The sequence below is a fragment of the Camelus ferus genome, chromosome 17, assembly GCF_009834535.1.
Source record: "Camelus ferus isolate YT-003-E chromosome 17, BCGSAC_Cfer_1.0, whole genome shotgun sequence".
Taxonomy (NCBI): domain Eukaryota; kingdom Metazoa; phylum Chordata; class Mammalia; order Artiodactyla; family Camelidae; genus Camelus; species Camelus ferus.
The window spans coordinates 22133398-22157433 of NC_045712.1; the positions used below are offsets into that span (position 1 = coordinate 22133398).

Below are 24036 nucleotides of genomic sequence, written 5' to 3' on the forward strand. Positions count from 1 at the left end.
TTTAGTTCAACCACAGTGTAACCTTAAATGTACTTTGGCAATTAATAAATGTATCACACAGTCACAGGCCATCCCCTGTGGCCCTACAATTAGTGACACCTCCACTGAAGGCATATAATTATAAGACAAAAACTGAAACTGAACCCTATATGGAAAAAGGGTAACTGGGCCCCTAGTAACCGCTTTTCCTGGTTACCCAGACCTAAGAAAAGAAAGTATGTACATAATGGCTAAGTCAACTTTGATCTCTGAGAGTCGAGTTCATTGTGTCTTCCGGCAATACAGAGTAGAAACCAAAGGCACTTACCCGTACTGCTTCAGACTTCTTGTGAAACATCTCTTCCATGTTCTTTGCCAGCTTTTTCACCAGTTGGAGGCCATCAATTTCTTCTATGGCAACGTCTTTCTCATACTCTTTGTATTTCTGTAAGAAGGGAGGGCAACATTAAAGGCATATGATACCACCAAACATCATGCCCACAGTGTCAAAGCACGTCTACCTAGAAGAAATAAGTGAAAATAAAGTTACAATATGACTGTCTCTGTTCAACTTGGGGAGATTGGACTGCATTTCAAAATAATTAAATTAACTAGAGAGAAATGTTAAAATTGGCTCTGGCTCTCATGAAGCTTAACTAGCACCCCGGAAAAGAATAAACCCTAAAGCAATCAAACTCTATCATCCATCTTCCTTCATTCTTGAAATCAACACTACACACTTCCAACAGGCCCATACTCAGCTATTCTTCTGGAGGACCAACCCAGGTTCATTAGCTATCCTGCAGCCAACACCACTGGAAGTTGACTATTTCATATGTGTCATAAAATCAAAATAAAGAAATTCAACTTTTGTGGGATCCTTTTTCCTTGAACATCACTAACAATTTTTTCATGGCCAAAGATCAAGGACTTAGGGAAAAATAGTTTAAGAGATATGACTCTAATGTATAACTACAACAAGAGTCAGCAATCTATGACCCTTGGGCCAAATCCAACACATCACTTGTTTTTATAAATAAAGCTTTATTGGAACAAAACCACACCCATTTGCTACATATTCAATCAAGTAAGTAGTCACAATAGAGACTGGATGACCCACAAAGGCTAAAATGTTTACTTTCTGGTCCTTTATAGAAAAAGCCTATCAATTCCTGAAATGGACTAGGAATTAAACAAAGTAACAAACAAAGGAATTAAACTAAGTAGCAAAGCATCTTAATGTTTTATAATGTTAGAGTTCTTGCTGTGGATTTCAGTATTCCAATTCAGTTCAGTTCAGTTATTGAGGACTTCCTATGGACACTGAAGGAGATCAGAAAAAAAAAAAGCACGTACATGTAAATAAATAAAAATTTTAAAAATAAAAACAGCAATATATTATATAAAGGATGACATTTATATAAGATTCCATAATTTGTTAGTCTGTTCATAAGGCAATAATCTGACCCACAGTTTACTCAAATTCTCAAAGACAACTTTTCATTTAAAACTCATCACATACACTGGTAATTTATCTGTCTAAACCAGGAGTTCTCAAAGTGGTCCAAGAACCCCTGCAGGGTCCCTGAGACCTTTTCAGGGGCCCACAAAGTCATTCTTTTTCCCAACAGCTTATTTATCTGAAGCCATATCTTCTTAATTGATTTTTAACAAATCACAACAGGTTGAACACAGAGGCAGATATGAGAATCTACCTGTCTTCTCTAAAACCAAACCTTAAAGAGATTTGCAAAAATGAAAAAAATGCCACTCTTCTAATTTTTGTTTTTGAAAAAAAACTTTTAATAAAGTGTATTTTTAATAAAATACGTTAGATATGTCAACATGCAATGAGTTTTTATGTTTTATGTTTAATTTCTAATATGGTAAATAGTAATAGATACAACTCACATAAGCAGAAGCTCTTAGGGGTTCTCAGTATTTTGTAAGAGTGTAAGGGGGTCCTGAAACCAAAATTTGATATAACTAAATATTTAATTTTGGTTCCCACTGAAAAGGAATATTGATTACTAATAACAAACCTTTCAAATGGAGTTCAAAATACTTTTAATGTCAACAGGAATCCTTTACATTTATGTAGCTATCAAAACTTGGGGAACTAAAAATATTGGGGGGTTTATATTTACCCTCATTTGGGGGAAAAACCTGAATCAATTACTAACTCCTCACCCAAGCTCCTACTTAAGAAAAACAAAAGGCCCCACACATTATCTGGGCTCTAGATACTTTGAGAGCAATTTCTGAAATGCAAAGTGTAACAACCTTTTAATGGCAAGATAATTTTTAAGATATAAATTTATATTTTCTCCCCTTTTCCTCTCCTGTACCCTCAAAAATATAAACAGGAGGAGGCTCAGTCTTTTCCTTGCCCCAATGAAAGGAGTGTGTGAGTGTATGTGTGTGAGTCACACAAAACACTCCCCTTCCTAACTTAGATTTCCAAGTCCTTTGCAGCAATAATCTGAGTGTCCTGAAAAGAGACAATTAGCATTTGAGGACAGAGGGAGTGACTCTAAGGAAATGAATCAATAGAGAGAGGATTCCTCCAAACCCTAAGACTAAAGTGAAATCCCGAGAACCTGGAGGCATCTGGCCACACAGAGTTCCCAGTGTCCACCAGACTCTGGCAGAGGAGGAGGTCAGAAGGGCAGGAAGAGACCCTTGGACTGGGCACTGGGGCCCCTAACCTGAACCTCAGGCCCAAGGCTTGGAGTTTCTCAGAATTAAAGTGACCCTGAAGAAATTAGACAAAGTGCTATTCCGGAGCACCTGAGTCTGGACCAAGGCAGACATCTGCTACGTCATTTATAAGATGCTCTGAGAGGTTCTGCGTGGTCCTACAATGGACCATGAGTTGTAAGTAACATGCTTCTCCCTACTCTCTGAAAATGTCCATAAAATTCTTACGTGTTTAATCTTGAGACTCTCTCTCTTCCTTGGAAAACCACTATTGCTTCTTCTAGCCTTTCCCTCTTCCTCGACAAGGCTGCCCTGGTTCCCCAAGATGAGGAGGCTGCACCCTCCCTCCAAGCTCCCAGAGCACTCTGTGCTCATCTCTCCTGGCATCAGAGCTTGCATGGCCAGGAGGTGAGGACAGATCTTGGTCACCTCCCCAGCCCACAGCAGACACTGACAGGACCTCTCTGGAGGAAGCTTGTTGCTGAACAACTGCAATGTTACAGTACAAAGAAGATGCAAGTAAGGATGCAGCTGCATTGTCTGATGGTCCTATAATGGTGACCTACCACTCCCTGGGAGGTTGACTGGATTGGCCTGGGATGTGGGACTCCAGACAGCCCAAGCCTGGCTCAGGCTAACGTGTCCTCTGGTGTATGGACAAAACTTCAATGACAATCCCTGGAAACTTTCCCTAAGTTCAAATGCAAATCAGTGCTGTCTTTGGAGCTAAAAATTCTGGGGGTTCTCTGCTGCCTGCCATATGTGCTCCAGAAGCCAACAGCTAAGGTCAGCTTATACACAAGTTTGATTCACTACCAAAAATACAAAGTTCAAGAAGTGAGTAAAACAAAACAAAACAAAACAGAACTAATGTCAGTCTAATATCTACAGTCAGTGAAATAAATCTCTGTCTCAAGTAATTCTGAAACTAAAGGTGATCTAGGGCCTTAAGATAAAGAAAATGAAAATAGATTTCACAATTAGTCTTTACCTAAATCTTTTGGTTTTTATACCAGGACCCGTTATTCTGGTCATATCTGTTACTTATGTGCGTTTTTCTCCCAATAGACTTCTAGAAAGAAATCAATTTATTCAGCTCTGACTATCCACCAAGTTCTCAATGAGACCTTCCTGCATCCTCTTTGCTTCTGAATCTGCTCCATGAAAAGGAGCTGCTGAGTTCATGCAGGGCTGTCAGTCTCCCAGGACTACTTGTGCCTGGTGACCTAGCTAACTAATCTCAATACAGGGTTCTTTGCCAAGCTAAGGATCCCAGATCTGGGACAGACTTAGCACTTCACTGGTTCTATTCATCTTCCAGACTAAGCCCTCTCCCTTTAGGTCATGTGACAATGGATCCTCTCTGCCAATGAGCCAAGCCTCCTACTACTTTCTCACCACCCTAGGGAAGTTATCCCATAAGCAAAAAAAAACCACTCTGCTTTTCAAGATGTGTTAATGCCTGCTGGAATCGGGTCAGAGCAATGTAATATCTTACTCTTACCAGGAAACACTACACTTTGCTGGAATCAAAGGATTTTAAAGAACAGAGAGAGTAACCTAGTGATCATCATTAATCAATCTCAAACCCTTAGTGACTTAGGATGGTGGTATACATCAAAACCATTAAAACATACCTACGGTACAAAACCAAGCAATCTGACTTTCAGCAACTGGATAAAGTAAGCTACAACCATACAACAAATTTCACACACCATCCCAAATTGTACAGAAGAATGTAGGAAACAAGCATATAGTATGTTACAATAGGTTACAGACAGTAACCAGTGACTTTCTGTTTTAAATTACTATCTGCCTACACATGAGTGCGCGCACGCACACACACACACACACACAAAAACAATGTGAGGAGGACAGATGCCAAATGCTCACAGCTCGCTGTACAACTGCAAATGATTTCCTTCTTTCTTCTTTTTGCTTACCCATATTTCTAATTTTTATAATATACATACTATTTTAGAAATTAGAAAATATAAGAGCTGTAGCTATATGTAGAATAGAATATGGGCACCTAATAAAATTTCTGTACGGAAATGTGACCCCAATTAGAATCTGTGTAGTTAAGCAGCATGTCTTCATTAGCAGAGCCTAAGGAAGTCAGCAAAATTAGTCCTCTGTGTATAACAGGCCCAGCACAGTGCCGGAAGCTTTTCACATATTAATTCGTCTAATCCTTACAGCTACCCTGGGATGGAGGCTTGTGTCATCTGCATGTTGCAGATGGGGAACTGAGGCACAAAGAGATTTAGTCAGTTGTTGAAAGTTGAATGGTTTCGAGAGTGAGTTTTAAACATCTGACTTCAAATTGCTTGGTCTTTTGAACTTGTGGAGTTAGGGTAAAGGACTGATTGATAGTCTAAATATTTGTGAAGTTGTTTCAGAGGGCCCTTTTCACTGCCATCACAATGCCTTTTCATTGATTTATAGCCAAAATCCTCCTTAAAAAAAATCCTCCTCCAAAACAGGAGACATCATCTGTTAACAAGGGTGGCAGCCGCTCACAAGGCTGCTCCAAATGAGCAAAAGTCATGTAGTCAGGGCACAGTGGATGTCACAGGAAGGGACGCTATCCTTCCCCAGGGCTAGGGACACTATCCTTCCGTGGGGCTGCTGAGGGGATGAGCTTGGAGCCTGGCCCCAGAGGAGCACACACATCTCTTGACTCTAGAAAGTGACCCTGAAGCTTAATGACCCATTACTCCATGGCTGTGTTTGGGCTACAAATCATCTTGTTCTCCAAGGTACCAAGAAAGACCTGGAGGCAAAATACCCAAAACTCCTCCTCCTTGGGGGTTTGCCTCTCCACACAGCTGTGACTGCAAGGGTGCTTTATTTTCTATAGCCTCAAGGACTGCTCTAGCAATTAGTTCGTTCTGTGCAAAAACAGTCATCCTTCAGCTGGGAAAAGGAATTCAGAAAGTATCAACACAAAAGGAAGGCAGCGGGGGAAGACAAACATGGAAGAGACACTCTGCCACCTGATTAAAGATCCAGGCCAGTCTGGATTTGAATCTTGTCTCTAGTACTCCATTTATTTGTTCCGCAAGCACCTATTTTGTATCTCTGGCATGTCAGGCAGGGGACAGGGTACCAAGCACAACATGATGAGTAAAGCGAAGCGGAAGAAAGCTCATAGCCTATTGGTCAGGAGTGTTCTGATGAGTAAACCAGCAAAGAAGATACAATATCATCATGGTAAGTACCCTGATGAGGTGGTCAAGGCAGTTGCTCCACCTTGCTAAAGTATGACCAGGATGGGAAGAGGGGAGATGCAGTAGGGAATGAGCAGAGGGAGCAGTAGGTATGGACACCCAGGATAAGAAGCTGCCTGGAGCTCAAGGAACTACCCCTTGTTCCACTTCACTGGTGCATGGATGGCCAGGGTAGGGGATTATTCTGGTGAGAGACATAGCCAAATAAGTGAGCAGCGCCAGGCCATCAAGGGTAATATGCTAGGATTAAGAGTTTGTACTTTATCCTGACTTGGGTAGGAGGCTGGGGCTGTGGCCACAACAACTAGAGCCACCGAAGGACTTACGGGTAGGAGGGACTCAATGACCAGATTTCTAGTTTTGAAAAATCTCAGTGTGCAGAATGGGAAGGAAGAACATAAAACTGGATGGAGACAAGGATTGGGAGGCTGAGGTGGCCACGACTCAGGAGATAACACTGGTAACAAGTCAGAAGAGTCAGAGGAATGAGAGGTGAGCTCCCTGGAAGACAGCAAGAAGTCTGATGATCAGACACAGCAGCATATTGGCCTGGCAGGCCATGCCACTTTAGGGAAATTGCTTAACCTTCTGTGCCGCAGTGTCCTTGATCAGAACCCCCATCTTCCAGGGATGTCCTAGAGGGTTACTGGGAGGACATCTGTGAAAGCCCCCAACACAGTGTCTGCATGTAACAGGTCACTCAAAATCTTCATGCTCCCCTGCTTCTCCCTCTTGGAATTTCTGCTACAGAGGATTCTAGTATGTGTTGTATTTTCATAATAATGCCTTCCTGAACTGAAGCTTCTAATGTAGGAGACAAATTCCAACAAGGAGGTTGATGATGCTGATGATCTTCACTCTGCCACCCCCCATCCATCCTCTGGGCCTCCTCCTGGCTTGGCGCAGTAGCTGGAGATATAAAAGCAACACAGCTTGTGGCTTTAGCGAAGACAAAGGTTAAGGCAGAACACAGCTCTTCACAAGAGTGCCTCTCAGCATTCATGACACAGAAGTAAGGCAGCCTGAAAAATTTTTTATTCCTTCTGTCACAAGAGAACATCTGAAGCTTCCATTCCTTCTGCTAGGAGAATCAGCACTTGGCATGAAATCTTGTGATGAGCCAAAAACATTTATCATTTGAGAAGGGAGACACAGAAATGCATTATTTCTGCAGCATCTATTTTGCCAGATCATTTCACACAAACACTAGGAAGAGAAAAAGCACTACTTCACTGTCAGAACATTTAATGCTGTTTCATACCTCTGGGTCATTTTTTCCTACGTGATAACTGCATATCTAGGAGCGAGTCACCTGGAACAGACCCCAGAGAGGGGGCTACAGTCACGAAACTTCTGAGTAATTGCGATTAATTAGTATAGACGCCAAAGATGGAAGGGGGCTCTCAGTATGCTTAACACCAGCAAAAAAATACCCTCTTGCAGAGGATGGATGCAGGAGCACCATTAGCCAAAGAGCTGGAACATCTGAACATGACCTCTTGGCCAAATTTTCTCATCACAAACTGAAATTACATCTCTAGAGTCAGCATAATTAAATCACTAGATAAGGACTCACAGAAGGTCCGGGGAGGAGATGGCAAAGCAAAAACCTGCTTGTCCTCAAGTGAGAATCTGAGGAGCTTGTCTCAAAGCCCACAACTTGAGAGAAACTGGCCTGCTTCTCCAACTCACCCTTAAGCCTCCAGCACTTCTCTTGAGTTCCCCAGTAAACCATGTTACTAGGAAAGCAACCGAGACAGACTAAGCCCAGAACCCTTAAAGACTGTTTCGTAAGAGCAGAAGATGCTTCATGTTCCTACCTTAAGATTCAATTTTTGGTCTTATTCTTACTCCTTCAAGTTCTGAAACAGCCACAGCACAGGAGATAAAATCATTAAACCAACCATATAAGTATCCTATAATTAGGAATCACACCAAAAAAAAAAAAAAGAAACCTAAACTGAAATCACTGCGATTTTCATTCATTCAACAAATATTTACAAATTGCCTACCATGTGCCAGGCAGGTAGGGGGAGTGGGGAGCCAATGTCAAGTACACATGTTCCCTTGGGGTATAAGGAGAATAATTTTGGGTTCATTTTATTAAAAATAAGTAGTAAATAAACTGGAGCAGAGCTGCACGGGTCATTTCAATGTAAACCTGAACCCTGATATCCCACATAGCCATTCTGTGTGCATTTCCTCCCGGAGTCACATTTGTCCGCAGTGCAGGTATGTTACTTCTGCCAGATGTGGGAGAGCACTGTGAGTCTTCTACTAAGTGCATAACAGTGTATAAAGCACAAACATATATTTTCCCTGAATAGGGAGGGGTTAGTAGCAGGAAATGTAGGCAACCCAAACTGTTTAAACACAGAAAACTTGGCCCCACGAACAAGAATGACATCACAGTCAGCAGGTAGGAAGAGGATCTCAGGGAGGGATGTAAAACAATGAATTAGCCAAGGGTTGTAGAAGTGAAGATGATTGTGCAGCACATATAATTCCCTGCCTCCTAGGAGATGAAGTTTCCGAAGTATCCTAGTAGTATAGTGAGACAGTCATGAGCCATCACAAGGTGGTTGGTTAACAGAGGCAGGACACCTATGACCAAGGCTTGATGAACAGTGGGAACAATGAAAGATGGGGGAGGGAGGGAGTGGACAGTCTCTCTGTCTCCTCTGTCTTCTCTGTCTTATTCCTAGTAACAAGGGGCTGGGTGGGAAAGAATCTGCATGGATTTTGCTAGTATGCTATTGATTTGGATCCTGGTAGCAGCATCCTGCTTGGTTTAGAATCATTGGCCAGGCTTCAAGTCAGAGGAAAATCAACAATGTGCATCCCACTTGCTATCACCATTTGGCATGGTGCTAGCACCAAGGACTCTCCAGCCAGATGCACTAAGTTCAATTCCTAGCAATATGACAAGTTACTTAGTCTCCATCAGCCACCTTTCCTTCATCAGTTGAGTGGGTGATACCAGATCTCCTACTGTTCTTGGGATGATCAAATGAAGTTGAGTATGTAAAGTCCTAGCAAAATGCTGGACATAGAGCAAAGCACTCAAAAAATGTCATTGGTGATGGCAGAGGTGATAATAAATGCCAACATTTGTTCTACAACTTCTGAAAAAGGAAATTCTCTTGCCTCAACAAGAAGAAACTCTCAACTAACATGCATAACCTAACAGATGAACTACCTCTGAATGTTGCTCTGGGCAGTAGCGTTTTTCAAATAAATTCACAAGGCACTGAGGGGTCTCCAACAGTAATTCTTTGGAAATGGCTCCCTTCCAGCAGAAAATGGATGCTAGAAGTCTATATTTGTGTAAGGGGGGATGACAGTTTTTAGATATGTTACTAAAGATGTTGCAATAAAAACTAATTATCTACAATTTTGGGATTCTCTCTTTACAGGCAGTGTCATTTTCTTACTATGACATAAATGTACTTAGTATCCCTCTCAACTCAATTATTGCATATGAAAGTGTCACTTCAAAATACAACACTCCAAAGCAATTATGTTTCCAAGTAAATACATTTCCAAATCCTTTAAGCTGATGTTAGGAACACTTCTTAACCATAACAAGAACAAACCTAACTGAATTCATAAAACTCTAGGTCACAGGAGAATATTTTTCTATTTGAAAATGGAAATGCCACTTTGTACAAATCATTCTGTTTCACAGAGGTATTTTGATCAAGTGTCTCCAAGGTCAAAAAAAAAAAAGAAAGAAAGAAAGAAAGAAAGAAACTCTACCTATTTTTAATGCAGTGCTCTTCCAGATGTAGTTAAGTTTGAGGAAAATCCAAGAATGCAGTTTTTCTTTGTCAAAGCCATTAGAACAAGAGATAATTTGCATAAGAATTAGAGACCCTGTTTAGGAATGACAGAAGAGAGAGGAGGACAGGGCACTAAATTACAACCCAAAGAACAAGCACAGAGGAGGCAGGTAGCAGCTAGTTTCCAACTTCTGCAAGGCTGTGGCAAATGGGGACCACTGGAGGAATCTGGGATACCGCTGATAAGCAGTTCTCGTTCTATGTGATGAGAGACATGGAAATGGGCCACCACTGAAGGCAGTAGTTTAACCCTCAGCATGTTTTTATGAACTTCCAGCTTGGAGGGGGTGCAGGTTGGGGGAGGGGTGCTGTGATCTAAATTACTTCTGGAGGTGCTTTCTGGTACTCACCTCAAGAGAGCACTGTTACAAGAATTATCAGGGTCCTCAGCCCCAGTGCCCCAGAGCCCTTGTCCCCACTTAGCTGTTTGGATTGCCCTACTAAATCAGAGAGTTCCAGAGAGATTGCTCTTCAGAGCAGCTGGCTCTGCCATGGGTGGTCTCTGACAGATTTCTACTACTTTCAGATTGTCAGGACCTGAATTAAAAGATGGATATCTCTCCTTTCCCTGTTTTACTGTCTATACTCTCTTTTTTTAAGCCTGATAAGTCTCATAAGCTTTTACTGTTCCACACAGTCAACTGGACAAAAGCCACTAATAAATTTTAGCTCTGTGGTGATAAAACTGAGTGTGAGTTCTACATTAGATTCCTGTTTTATAGAAGGGAAATTAAGTCGGAATCAAGCTACTAAACCAGCTGTTGATACAATCATCCTTGCCCTAGCACGGTAGTGTAACATACTGCTTTAAAATTGGGAAGTTCATCTGTCTACTAAACAAACCAAATGTTCTCAATGCTTATTAAAAAACAAAACCAAAACAAAACAACAACAAAAAAAAAACCCCTCCAATTCCTGGCTATTTTCTGGATTACTGTATGGGGATCTGAGACTCTGAAATATGAATATTCATGCTGTACATACATCCTCACAACACTACAAGCCAAAATAATTATTACAGGTCCATGTGTGTTAGAGAAGAAAAACCTCATTGTATGCATTTATGAGTGTGTTTTATGTACATCAACAAATTTAACTACAGCCAAACTGCAAATAATAAACTATTATTTCACAAAGCTTGGACTACTTGTATAGATTATTTTCTGCAGCCTACTTTTTTCAAACACATTCTTTATGTTCCAATTTAAAACAATTCATCCTTCCTATTCCCCAAAGATCAGCAAGAATAATAGCAATAATAATAATAATTTATTATTAATGATAGGAACCAGCATTTATTGAGCACTTACTTTGGGTCAGGAAGATACTATTCCCATCCATTTCACAGATTAGGGAACTGAGGCACAGAGAGATAAGGTAACTTAACCAAAGTTACATCACTAGTAAGTAGTTGTATTAATTCGGGAGACACTAGCTACTATAATAAAAAATATCCCAGACCTCAATAGCTTAACACAATAGAGGTTTACCACTTGTTCATGTGACCATTCCATGAGGGGGTTTCTTGTCACAAGACAGCCTTCCACATGGTAATTCAGGGACTCAGGATCCTCCCATTGGGTGTCCCTGCTTTCCTCTCAAGCCTTGGAGTCTTTTTCATTCAGCCAGGAAACACAAGGGGAAAGGAATAGAGAAGATGCACCTCCTTCTTGAATTCTTTAGCCTGGAAGTGACATGCATCACCTCTGCTCACACTCCACCGGCAGTAACCAGCCACCTAGCCCAACCCAAAGTAAGAGGGCCCTGGAAATAGATCCTGTAGTTATTGAGCCATATTCAGGCTCTAAGTCAACACTGAAAATGGGAGCTTAAATCATCAGGGGTGTGCTAGCTGTCTGTGCTGCTATAACAGAGCTAGGATTTGAATCCAGGCAGCATGGCCCCAGAGTCCATGCTTTTAACTGCCACACTTTAGTTTAAACACTTCATATAAACTGTAGCCAGATGAAACCTCAGATTAAAACTTGGCTGGGAACCATCTACAGGATGGATACTTTAGGGCTGGTGCAATCAAGTCACAAACTACAGAAAGGATAATATGACCCAATCACTTGTATGTGTAATTATGGTCAGGCGCCAATGTTAAAGGCCAAATACTTGCAACACAGAAAGGAATACATTATAAACAAATCTTAGACCTTTTGTCCGATTTCCTTAATCCCAGCTCAAATAAAATTGCTATTTGAATAACATCAATGACCTTCTCTAGCATATGATATTTGTTGCCCAGGTGCCACAAAAGTTAATTGGCTTAACTAAAGTCTTTTTAATTCTAAATCTGAGATGTCCTGGAAATCGAAGGCAATCAATGAATGAGACTGCAAGACCCATAACAAGCTTAGAGCTAATACTATTTACAGCTGCTCAAGTGGTTTCTGTACTTACAGAGCCAAAAGCTGGAAATGAGTGTTAGGACCCGGCATCTGAATGAATCTTTAACTCTATCAACTCCAAACTGAATTCGAAAATGCTAACCTATGGCACAACTGAACACTAGCTTTTCTTTGGTGAACGTGGAGAACTATGGTGAAATTGTGCTTAATAGTTAACAACACACCCTCCCTCCTACTGAAAGCAAGAGATGAAGACTAGGTCTCCCTTCTTGTGTTGAAAGATTCGTTTGTAAAAAAATTTAGGAAGATTCTAGTATAGAATCCCTTGCTGCTGACATCAGTAGGCTAAGAAAAATGATCCTAGCATCAGCATCCTTCATGGAAACATCCCCTTACCTCACACCTGCCCATAGGTGCTCGAGTTTGTAGCAGGTGATCCCCTCCAGTTTTACCCACCATCAACAGTACCAAAAAGTGAAGACATTATACATATACATATACAGATACAGATACAGATATGTGAAGACATTATCTCCCTTACACTGAGATGCAAAAACATAATCTCAGCCCTTTAAAAATTTAGATGTCACCAACTTTAGAATCAAATAATTTTCTGACATCCTTCACCAAGCCTAGCACACAGGACTGACTTTCCCCAATATCCTTAAAATCACAGTGTTATAATCCAAAAGGAACTTAGAAATAATCCATTTCAGAAGCCATAACTCAAACGCCTCCAGAGGCCAGATGGGTCATATCAGGCAAGGGACTCAGGCCAGTCTGGGGCCTGCAGCAAACAGCAGAGCTTCTGCCTCATCCTAAATGGTAGCCACTTTTTGGCTTCTGTTGATCTTTCTGAGGGGCACACTGTGGTTATCCAATCTTCCATTTGTTAATAGAAGCCAACAATCTATGTTTTTCTGTGAAATCTCCCACTGAGTCCATTTCTTTGAACACTCCGGGGCCCAGACACAAAATGTCTCTAAATATCTTCCTCCTCATTCATCTTCACATGAGGAGGCCATGACAGAATAACATGGGCTCACGTCTCCCACAGGGCAGTGATGTGCTAGACAGTGGATGGCTTCCAGGCATCTACCACTAATCCCTGGAGCAGGCACTGTTATGACTGCCTCCATCAAATGAGTCTAAGGCACTGAGAGGGCAGGAGACAGCCCAGGCCAATAAAGGACAGATGTCCACTTTGCTCACCAGGGTCCCATCCAGCAGGGGAAAGAGCCAGGGTCCTCTTCACAATTTGGGGTTGCCTGGCCATGCAGGGGTTCAGGACCTGAGGCTGCCCTCCCCTAGGGACACCATGTATAACCAAAAGCACTTTGATTCCCCATGCATTTAGGGTTGGTAGGCATGGGAACAAGACCCTGAAGTTGAGGAATCTAGACAGGTTGAGAGAAGCCCATAAGCTACTCTTGAATTAGGGTTTTTCCTACAGTGGTTGTCAGAACCCTACAGTCCTAGAAAATCTTAACTGATGTTCCTGTCTCTCTTTTCTCCTTCTCTCTCTCTCACACACACACAGAGAATCATTATGCTGCCAGTATTTTTGCTCCTACAATGTATTTAGGAAAATAGAAAGAAATTAATCAATACATCCACCTTATTCTTATTATTGTACTAAGGTACACCTTTAAGATGGGGGTTTGGGGGTAGGGGGTTGGGGGAGTGGTTGCTCTGGCATCCAGTGAAGCCCATGGACCCTTTCTCAGAATATTTTCAAATGCAAAAAAGAAAACGCATAGGAAGGAAACCAATTACACTGAAATTCAGTTTTCAAAATGTTTAAAACATAAATTTGAAGTTGAGGAGAGCTGGGGAGAGTACTCAAGTGGTAGAGTGCATGCTTAGTATGAACAAGGTCCCTGGTTTAATCCCCAGGACCTCTGTTAAAAAAAAAAAAGTAAACAAATCTAATTACCTGACCCCACAAAAAAAAAAAACACACACATACATTTGTCATGCAGTAATACAGGTGCTTCTTCATCAGTTTATTAAGTAACAAGAACTAGTGGTGAGACTACAGCTGCCATTGGTTTCAAGGATGAGCGTCCTTGAATGGCAAAGAGGTATCTTCATCGGATATGATATGACATGAATATATCTTTGACTTCTTGTCAGTGACAAAGTCATAGGCATGTCTGTGGCCTGTTACCTACATTTCTAAGATAAACTAATAAATTTCAGTTAGAGGTTAGTGAAAATAAAAGGTGTTGCTTTTCTTCCACCTTAGTTCATAGTCTCCTGAATTCTCTCCATGGCATGGACACAGGTTAATCATCCCTATGCATGCCCCAAGAACAGCAAGTGGTCCCAGAAAAGGTCACTTGATGTGTGAATAGTGACAGGGCATCTGCTCCTGATTCACATGCAGCATTAAGATGTATAATACCTGTTTTGGACCCTGGTTTATGTCACATGTAATGTCTGATCACTAGCAAATATTTACAATCCAATTTAAAATTTATGTATATTAAACATACATACCAAATTATGGACATTTCTTCAACAGTCAATTCTAGCAGATGGCTTTGCTGTGTATGCAAGTGTAGATTACATCTTATGAGTTTCCTTTGGTGCTCTGTCAATAAATGATGATTTCTCAAATGGATCAGGGAAGGGGAAACACCAAATTGGAAACAGAATTTATCTCAGACCAGGGTCTTGGAGCAGAGTTGAAAAAAACCGATTAATTTTTTTTTCCTTTTGTAACTACTGGGTTATTAGAAATCTTCACAAAGAGCGTGCATTCATGAATGACGTGTGATTAAAACTCATAAAGTGTCAAGTTCAAAGAAATTTAGTAATCATTGATATAAGAATATATAAATGCCTCATAATGTGCAAAGAGGAATGTGACTGACTCAGAACACTTACACTTGAGACATGAATTATACAACCCACTGAACAAGACTGGTCTTTGTCCACAGACACTAGATGACTGTGTCAGAAAATATTTCACCCAGTGCATATGCAACTGTGTACTATCACAGAACTCTGCTCATGAAATACTGCTAAGTGAAGTGCATTATGTTTATAATTAAAGTCATGGAAAAACACAAGGCAAAAGATATCATGGGGGACCACAGAAAAATTCTAACCATGGCTGGGTTAGGGTAACAGAATTTTGGATGAATTTTTCCAGTTTTCTAAATTTGTTTTCCACTATTGCTTTTCAAATGGGAAAAGTAAAGTCTAAGACGGAGAAAACAAAACAGTAAGGGTGGAATTCAAATCCAGGTAGGCTGGCTCCAGAGCCTAAGCTCTGACTTCCCCTAATAACTCTCCTAAAATAGCTGAAAGTAAAATGAGACTTTTTTCTTATTCTAAAATCAAAATGTTCACTGTAAGAAGAACAACCAGAAGGTAGATGTAAGCAAAAAGAAGAAAACAAAAAAACCCTAATCCCATTTCCCCAAAATACCTGGGGTTACCCTATGGTTTGTATCCTTACAGATCTTTTCTACTTTTGAAATGTAAGATTATAATTGTTTCTTTACAATCAAAGTGAGATCATCTTATACATGCCAGTGGGATATAGTCTCAAATAATGTCCCCAGGAAGCTTGAGTACAAAACAGTTTATCCTTCAGACCATCAAAATAAATGCCAAGAGGAGAAAGAGGTCTGGAAGCCTTTTTATGAAATCTACACCATTCCACGTTCATCAGCCGTAAGATTTTCACTGCGGGCATAGCTTTACTGGGTAAAAACCAACAACAAAACATTTACAGGTTTCTATTACCAAATATTTATCTTCCAAATAAATCTTGTGTCTTCTAACCCTCACAGAAAATCGATTTGTTAATTCACTTCTATTTCATTCTATAATGTCTCCTTTTGTTAATCCTCCTTCCCTTTTCAAATCTTGTCACTTATCCTTTACTGAAAAAGTTCCCTTTTCTGAATTCAAGGTGAATTGTACTTTATAAACAAGTCCTGAATTTATGTGCCTTTTCTTGCATTCATTTTGTGTTCCGTGGTCTCTCTCATTAATTGAAATGCTTTTTTAGCTGTTCCATTTCCTTGTTATCACCATGCTTCCTTTAATCCATTCACCTTTCATTAAATGCAGTGGTGGGCTACAAAAGGTTAACCAGAAAAATGAAAGCGAAAGGAAAAATTGGAACATCAGCCAAAAACAGAAAGTGAAAAACAACTTTAAAAACATGATGGACACATTAGTTGAAGAAGCACCCAATGAAGGCACTTACTTGGGCCAACACTCCCCTAGCAAACAGAATGAGGGGCAGCTATCCTACAGTCCTGGACCTGTGATGTTTTGGTTAGGCTATAAAGCACTGACTTAAAAAAATATGGAACCACATATTTGAAAATCAAGAAGAATGAATTTCCCAACAAGCCAGTGAAGTATCCAAAGCTACATGTCACAAATGAAGAATCCGAGACTCACAGAGGCTACCAACAGACCCAAGTTTCTTCCAACAAGTAGCAGAGCCTGGATCCAGTCCCAGATGGAGGACTTCAAAGCCCACTTTACTTCATATTCGCAAGAAATCAATCTGAAAGTTGAATCATCTCCTTGCAAAGTGGTAATATCTCTCCATCTGTCTGTTTCATGAATCCACATTTCATATATCAGAGTTTGAGAAGCAAAGTGTTTTTGCATTGTTCAAAAATTATTTCACATGACCCAAGCACATGCCCTGTGAGGGTGTTAAAAAGGTTCCAGGAAACAAAAAGTAAGGGCAGGTCAAATGATCTTGCCATCATGGGCTTTGTACACTCAACTTTTTTTCTTTTAGAAACTCCTATCTCCCTCTATTTATCCCTACCCTTTCCTCTGCCCAGCTAACTCCTACTCCCCAGTCAAATACCTTGATCAAGGATCACTAGCTATAAGAAGTCCCCTCAATCTCCAGGGTGAGACTTTGGTCAACCCAGGTTATTCATCCATCCTCCCAATGAGAATGAGACACCACAGCACTTGACATAGTTTAATATGCATATGAGTCTCCTACGGGGTTTCATCAAAATGCAGAATCTGATTCTGAGGGCTGGGGCTGGAGATGCTGCATTTCTAAAAAGTTCCCAGATGATGGTGATGCTATTGGTCCATGGACCACAAACTGAGGTCTAAAGGAAAGAGACTGGGTTTCATCTCCATTTTCTCCATGTACAGAGCTGCAGGAGAGGAGGTGAAGAGAGAGGTTCACTAAGGGAATAAAGAATTCCTGCCTAGGTAGGTCAGGAAAGCTGTCTAGTGGTGCTGCCATTTGTCCAGTTTTTCTTCTTTGAAACATTCAGCATTCACACACAAAGTACCCTGACTTAAAAAGATGGAACTTATGAACCAAGACCCAAGTCTAACTTCAAAGTTATTACCTACCATATTCAACAGACTCAAAGTATGACACCATCTTCAGTATCTCAGGGAGTTCAGAAGTTAAAAACAACAGGTGAGAAAACACAACATTCTGGTGGAAAATAAATGAACATGTCAATGTTCTTTTGATTTATGGCTCTAACATGCTGGCTCCCTTGAGCCCTCACTACAGACTGGGTTATGAAATAACAACACTGTATCTGCCCTAAACCATCTGCTAAGACTCTCCCTCAGAGGCTGATAATAATAACAATAATAACCACAGCAATTGCAGCAACCCCCAGCTTAACTGAGCATTCACCCTGTCCCATGCACTAAGTGCTTCATATAAAAAGTAAGTAGTTTAATCCCATGATGACCCTGGGAAGTAGCTAGTATTATCACCTCCGATTTACCAAAGAACAACCTCAGGTTATGAGGAATGATATGGTTTGCCCAAAGTCACAGAGAAGATTCACAGCATGGTAGGATTCCAACCCAGACTGTCTGACTCCTAAGTGTGTATGTCTGAGAGATATGCTACCAAGGTCATTTCAAGGTAGAGTGAAGGAAAAGGTGACAGTAAAGGTAAATTCTGAGACCTAGATCACAAACTCTAGATAGGAGGCAGGAGAGGTATTCCTTGGGGTGTGCAGAAAGGTCCCCCTGACCTTGAAAGATGCTGAACTCAGCCCAGACACAAGCCCAGCTCTAACTGAAGTTGGCCTGATCATCAGGCATCCACTCCCATTTTACTCATTTGCCCCTTACTCTGTATGAAACAGTCCTCTCCCTTTTCCCCACAATACAATTTGTCTCTCTCTCACTTGGCTTTTTAGTTAAAAACAAGAGAGATGAAGCTTGAAACCTAATTAAGGAAATGGCCCATGTACAAAGAAAACAGCCAGGGATCATTATTCAAATGGCAGCCTCTCTTTTTGTTTTTGAGGGAAAGCTAATGACTGCTCTGCAGCCCAGTGGCCTCTATATCATATCGTGTACACATCCTGTTATTAGAGGGTAATGCCAATGATTGGAAAACACACTGAATAAAAGCATGCACAGATCCATGTTCTCGTTTAAATGCTGCTTTGATTATTTAAAATAAAGACAAATGTTATCCTGGGAAATGCAGAACTCCCTGTGGCCAAAACCATCCATCTTATGTTAGAAAGATGCCCTCTCTAGCAGACCTGGGCCCATACAATAAGGTCCAAGGGCAAGAAATGAGAAACCATGAAACTTCTGTAGTGGAGAACAGGGAAAAGGAAGAGGAGGGGAAAAAACAAAGCAAAAGAATTCCTCTGGAAAAGGCCTGGTTGGATCTTCGCCCTGGATTTTGCTGAAATGTGTTCACTTGTAACCATTCCAACCACCGAGTCCAATTCACACCCACCAAGCCCAATTCACACCCACCTTGCTACCTCGATGCCCCAGACACTTTCCCAATGTCCTTCCAGCCTTGCCACGTCCAGTCTTCCCTCCATATGGCCCCTAGAATGTGCACCCTAGAATATATGTCTTTCCAAGACTGGGCAAAGACAGCTGCAACCCACAAACTCTCCTCTACCTGAACCCCACCAAACTCAACCTCAGTCCATCATTAAACACATCTTGCTCTCATGCTCCACCCACACTGAAATCCTTCCTTTTCTGTCAAAGCACAGTAACTCCCTGAACCTGGGGAGAGAGATCCCACACAGCTCACTGCATCTGGAATGCTTTCCATGCTCCACAGTCCTAATTACCTGTCTCCTACAAGCCAGGTCTACCCTGGGCCACCATTTCCTTCACAAAGGTCTCCTGTACCCGCTAGTCCAGATGAAGTACCCACAGCCGCTGTGCATCCTTGGGGACCCCAACTCTTCCCATTATAGCCCTCAACACTTGTCCAGGGTTTTTGACTATTATGAATACAGCAGCTATGACCATTCAGGCATAGGTATTTGTGTAAAAAAAGCTTTCATGTCTCTTGAGTAAATACCTAGGAGCTGAATGGCTAGGTCATATGGTAGGTGTGTACTTAACTCATAAGAAACTGTCAAACTGTTTACCAAAGTGTTTGCACTATTTCACCTTCCTGCCAGCAATGTATGATAGAGTGTCTTATTTGTTCTGCATCCTTGGTGTTGTTTTGTTGGGGTTTTTTTTTGGCGGGGGGGGATATTAGCCATTCTCATAGGTGAGTAGTAATATTTCACTGTATTAACTTGCATTTCTCTAAAGACTAATAATGTTAAGCACCTTTTCATATGCTTTTTTGCCATCCATACATCTTCTTTGGTGAAATGTCTATTCTAATGTTGCCCAATTTTTTTGGGTCATTGTTTTCTCATTCTTGAGTTTTGAGAGTTCTTTATAGATTCTAGTTATGAGCCTCTGTCTTTTCACTTTTTTAACAATGTCTTTCATAGAGAAAAAGTTTTAAATTTTGATTAATTCCCATTTTTTAAAAAATCATTGTGTCAAAAGCGGGTGTCATGTCTAAGACCTTTGTGCCTAATCCAGTCACAAAGATTTTCTTTTTAAAAAGATTTATAGTTTTACATTTTATATTTAGGTCTATGATCCATTTTTATTTAATTCTTATAAAATATATGAAGGTCAAGTTTCATTTATTTTACATATGAATATTTAATTTTAAAGCCTCATTTGTTATAAACGAATGCTTCTGGGGGGAGGTTTGAAATTTTAATGTTAACACATTAATAATATCAGAAGATCATTTTTGAAAGAAAATAAAAAAAACAAAAATTCTTGTAATTGCCAATAGATTAAACATACTGAGAAAAGTGAGAGAATTTGGGACAAAAATTTGTCTCAGAAAACTCAAGGATTCATTGTCATCTTGTTTAAGAGGGGACTTTATAGGTTATTCTGTGTGCGTAATAGACATAGGTAACCAAATTTATCATTTTAGTTATTTTAAGGTAATATTCAGTGGCATTAAGTACATTCACATTGTTGTACAACCATCACCACTATCCATTTTCAGAACTTTTTTATTATCTCAAACTCTGTACCCATTAAACAATAAAGCCCCATTCCCATCTCCCCTCAACTCTGGATAGCCTCTATTCCACTTTCTGTCTCTAGGAACTTGCTTTTCTAGGTACTTCATACAAGTGGAATCATGCAATGTTTGTCCTCTGTGTCTGACTTATTTCACTTAGAATAATGTTTTCAAGGTTCACCCATGTTGTAGCATGTGTCAGAATTTCTATCCTTTTTAAGGTTGAGCAACATTCCATTGTATGTATGTACCACATTTTTTTTTATCTATTCATTTCTGTTGACCACCTTTGGGTTGTTTCCATCTTTTGGCTATTGTGAATACGTTTCTGTGAACATTGGTTTACAAGTATCTGTTTAAGTCCCTGCTTTCAATTTTTTTGTGTGTATAAACCTAGGAGTGGAACCTCTGGGTCATATGGTAACTCTATATTTAACTTTTTGAGGAACGGCCAAACTACTTCCCACAGCAGCTACACCATTTTACACTCCCACCAGCAAAGTATGAAGGCTCAGGTTTCTCCACACTCTTGCCACACTGATATCTGACATTCTGGTTACAGTTGTCTTAATGTGTACAAAGTGGTATCTCGCTGTGGTTTTGAATTTACATTTCACTTATGACTAATGATTTCATGCATCTTTTCATGTAACATTTTTGTGTGTTCATCGGCAATTTGTATATCTTCTTTGGAGAAAAGTCTATTCAAATCCTTTGTCCACTTTTCACGGGCTTATTTGTCTTTATATTATTGAGTTGTAAGAGTTCCTTACATATTCTAGATCCAAGTCCCTTATAAGATATATGACTTGCAAATATTTTCTCCCATTCTATGGGTTGTTTTTTCAATTTCTTGATGATGTCCTTTGAAGCACAAAAGGTTTCAATTTTGATTAAATCCAATTTATCTATTTTTTGTTGTTGTTGCTTATGCTCTTGGTTTCATATCTAAGAATTCACTGCCAAATCTGAAGTTATGAAAATTTAGCCCTATGTTTTCTTCTAAGAGTTTTATAGTTTTAGCCCTTACATCTAGGTCTTTGATCCATTTTGAGTTCGTTTTTGTATATAATGAGAGGTAAGCGTTCAATTTCTTTCTTCTGCATGTGGCTATCCAGTTGTCTCAGCACTGTTTGTTGAAAAGACTTTTCTTTCCCCCACTGAGTGGTCTTAGCATTTCTGTTGAAAATCAGTCAACTATATATGTAAGGGTTTATTTCTGGCCTTTCTATTAAATTAATACTTCTTCAAAACTTTACTTTTTGGTCAACAATCATTTCTCCTTTATTAATTATCTGCATGCTTATCTTCCCTTCCTGGATTGTGTTATGCTGCACAATGTCTAGAACAGTGTCCTGATCATAGCATGAACCCACTCAATAATTACATACAGAAATGAACGTATGAATGGGCAAATGAATGAAATTGCTTCTTCCCTAGACACCATTATGAATCTGTCCAGCACACTCATTCCCTGGAGTAAAACATCTCCACTAAACATCCCCTGCTCCAGGGACAGATCATAACTTAGGTTTTAGGAAAGGTCAGAAACCTACCACTAAGCCATACCAGGCTTTTATATTATGAATAAAAGTTACAGAAGACCAACTGCTCCACCAGAGTGCTGCTCTGTGCCAGTGGGAGAGGCAAAAGTGAGAGGTACATTTTTTCTAGTCCACGGTAATTAATGTTTACCCTTTCTTTTAAAAGATTACAGATTCAGATCATTTAATGACAGAAAACATCAATGGCTAAAATAGAGGAGGATCTGATGAACTGTGGTTTGATCTTTCAGTAATAAGAACGAAAGCCAATGGGGAAAAGATCATGTGTCTCAAGAAAAAGAATCCTTAAGGGTTATTTTTAAGGGACAAAATTAAGATACTATTTATATATGAACATGCCATTTTAACTGCCTGTCTGAGATAAAGGACAGTCATTCCTATAACTGCTTTTTAAATTTATGTGCTGATGGTGGGGGCAATTACTTATTTTCCTCTTTATTATACATGTAATGTATGTTCATAGCAGGTAAAGTAGGAAACTGACATAAACAAAATATAAATGTCACTCATAACCCAAAATCTAATTATAACCAACAATTTGTATTTTGGTATTCAGGCTGCCAGAATGTTTTCTATCCTCCTGTGTGTATATAGGTACATGTTTTACCCACGTACTCCTTTATGATCTACTTTTTCCACATATCAAGAACAGTATTAATGTCAAATACATTTGACACTATCATTGTCATTGCTGCACAGCATTCCAGGATATTGAAGGGCATGTATTTATTAAACCAAACCCTTATTTGGGAACATATTTTACTTGTATAAATAATACTGCAATGAACATCCTCCTCTGATTCTGACTTTAGAAGAATTGCTGAAGCAGGCAATCTGATTATTGTTTTTATTAATAAGCTCTGGTATTGAAGGAGCTTTCTTTCAACCAAAGTGATTTTTTACACTTTATTCTCACACTGAACTGTTCACTAAGACAGAGATATTGACTGCTCAGTGTATATTAGGTACCATTCTTACAACTCAGACATTTTAATAAAATTGTTTTCCTTAAGTAGATTTATTTTGAAATAATTCTAGATTTACAGAAAAGTTGCAAAGGAGTAGGAGTTCCCATATAACCTTCACCCAACTTCCCCTAATGGAACATTATACCTAACTGTCGCACATCTGTGAAAACTAAAAAATCAACATTGGCACAATAGACCTTAAGAATCTATCTCTTCCTATTCAGAGGAAGAATTCTGACCCCAGAAAGGGAGGAATTTGCTCCAGGGAGGTCAACAGCTGGTATTCCTGTCAGGATTAGAATCCAGAACTTGGGACAGCTGTACTGGTGTCTTTTCCTCTACATGACTCTGCCTTCCCTATTAATTCTCTTTGGACAAGATTTATTCTCACTGAAACTCTATAATTTGTATCCTATAATTAAAATCACATTTCCAAGTCCTGCTAGCTTAAAGTCCAAATCACTCTTCCTTTATTTTTTAAGGTCAAAATAACCTAAGTGTCACATAAAGCCATATCCTTCGCACAAAACTGCTTCATTACAAGGTAAACTTGCCCTTAGAAATAAAGACATATTTCTCACGTACATTGCTCTTTGTTTGATAACAGACTTTAATCTACAAACACAAACGATGCTATCATGACACAGTTTATGATCCAGCTAATAATAACTGCATTTGATTGCAGAAAAGCTAAAACTGAAAATTTGCACTCATCACAGAGGGCTAATTCCTAGAGAAAGTCTTTCTTTAGGCTAATTCCTAAAGAAATGTCACTTATTCTATCATCTCGCAACCTGTTTTCTTTTTCATAACACTCACTACAGTTTATAAAGTTTACATATGTATTTGTTTAAATATCTTTTAAATCATTACACTGTATGTTCACATAGGTGTAAATGATCACTGCATCCTCAGAGCTCAAAGGCAAAGACTAGTGACTTCAGAGTCATGAAGATGGTACATCCTCCACACAGTCACTGTTTGTCCTGGACCAATTTAGATACATAAAAATGTACATAATATTAACATGAAGATGGTAAAG

The 24036-nt window shown here is 39.8% G+C and overlaps 1 protein-coding gene across 1 annotated transcript in view; it reads right to left on the minus strand.

The window, feature by feature from the left end:
- CACNA2D3 (calcium voltage-gated channel auxiliary subunit alpha2delta 3) overlaps positions 1–24036 on the minus strand; it is a 776419-nt gene that overhangs the window by 618760 nt on the left and 133623 nt on the right. The window contains exon 3 of the mRNA XM_032458250.1: positions 308–424. Coding sequence (XP_032314141.1) covers positions 308–424 — 117 coding nt within the window. The remainder of the gene's footprint in view (positions 1–307; positions 425–24036) is intronic.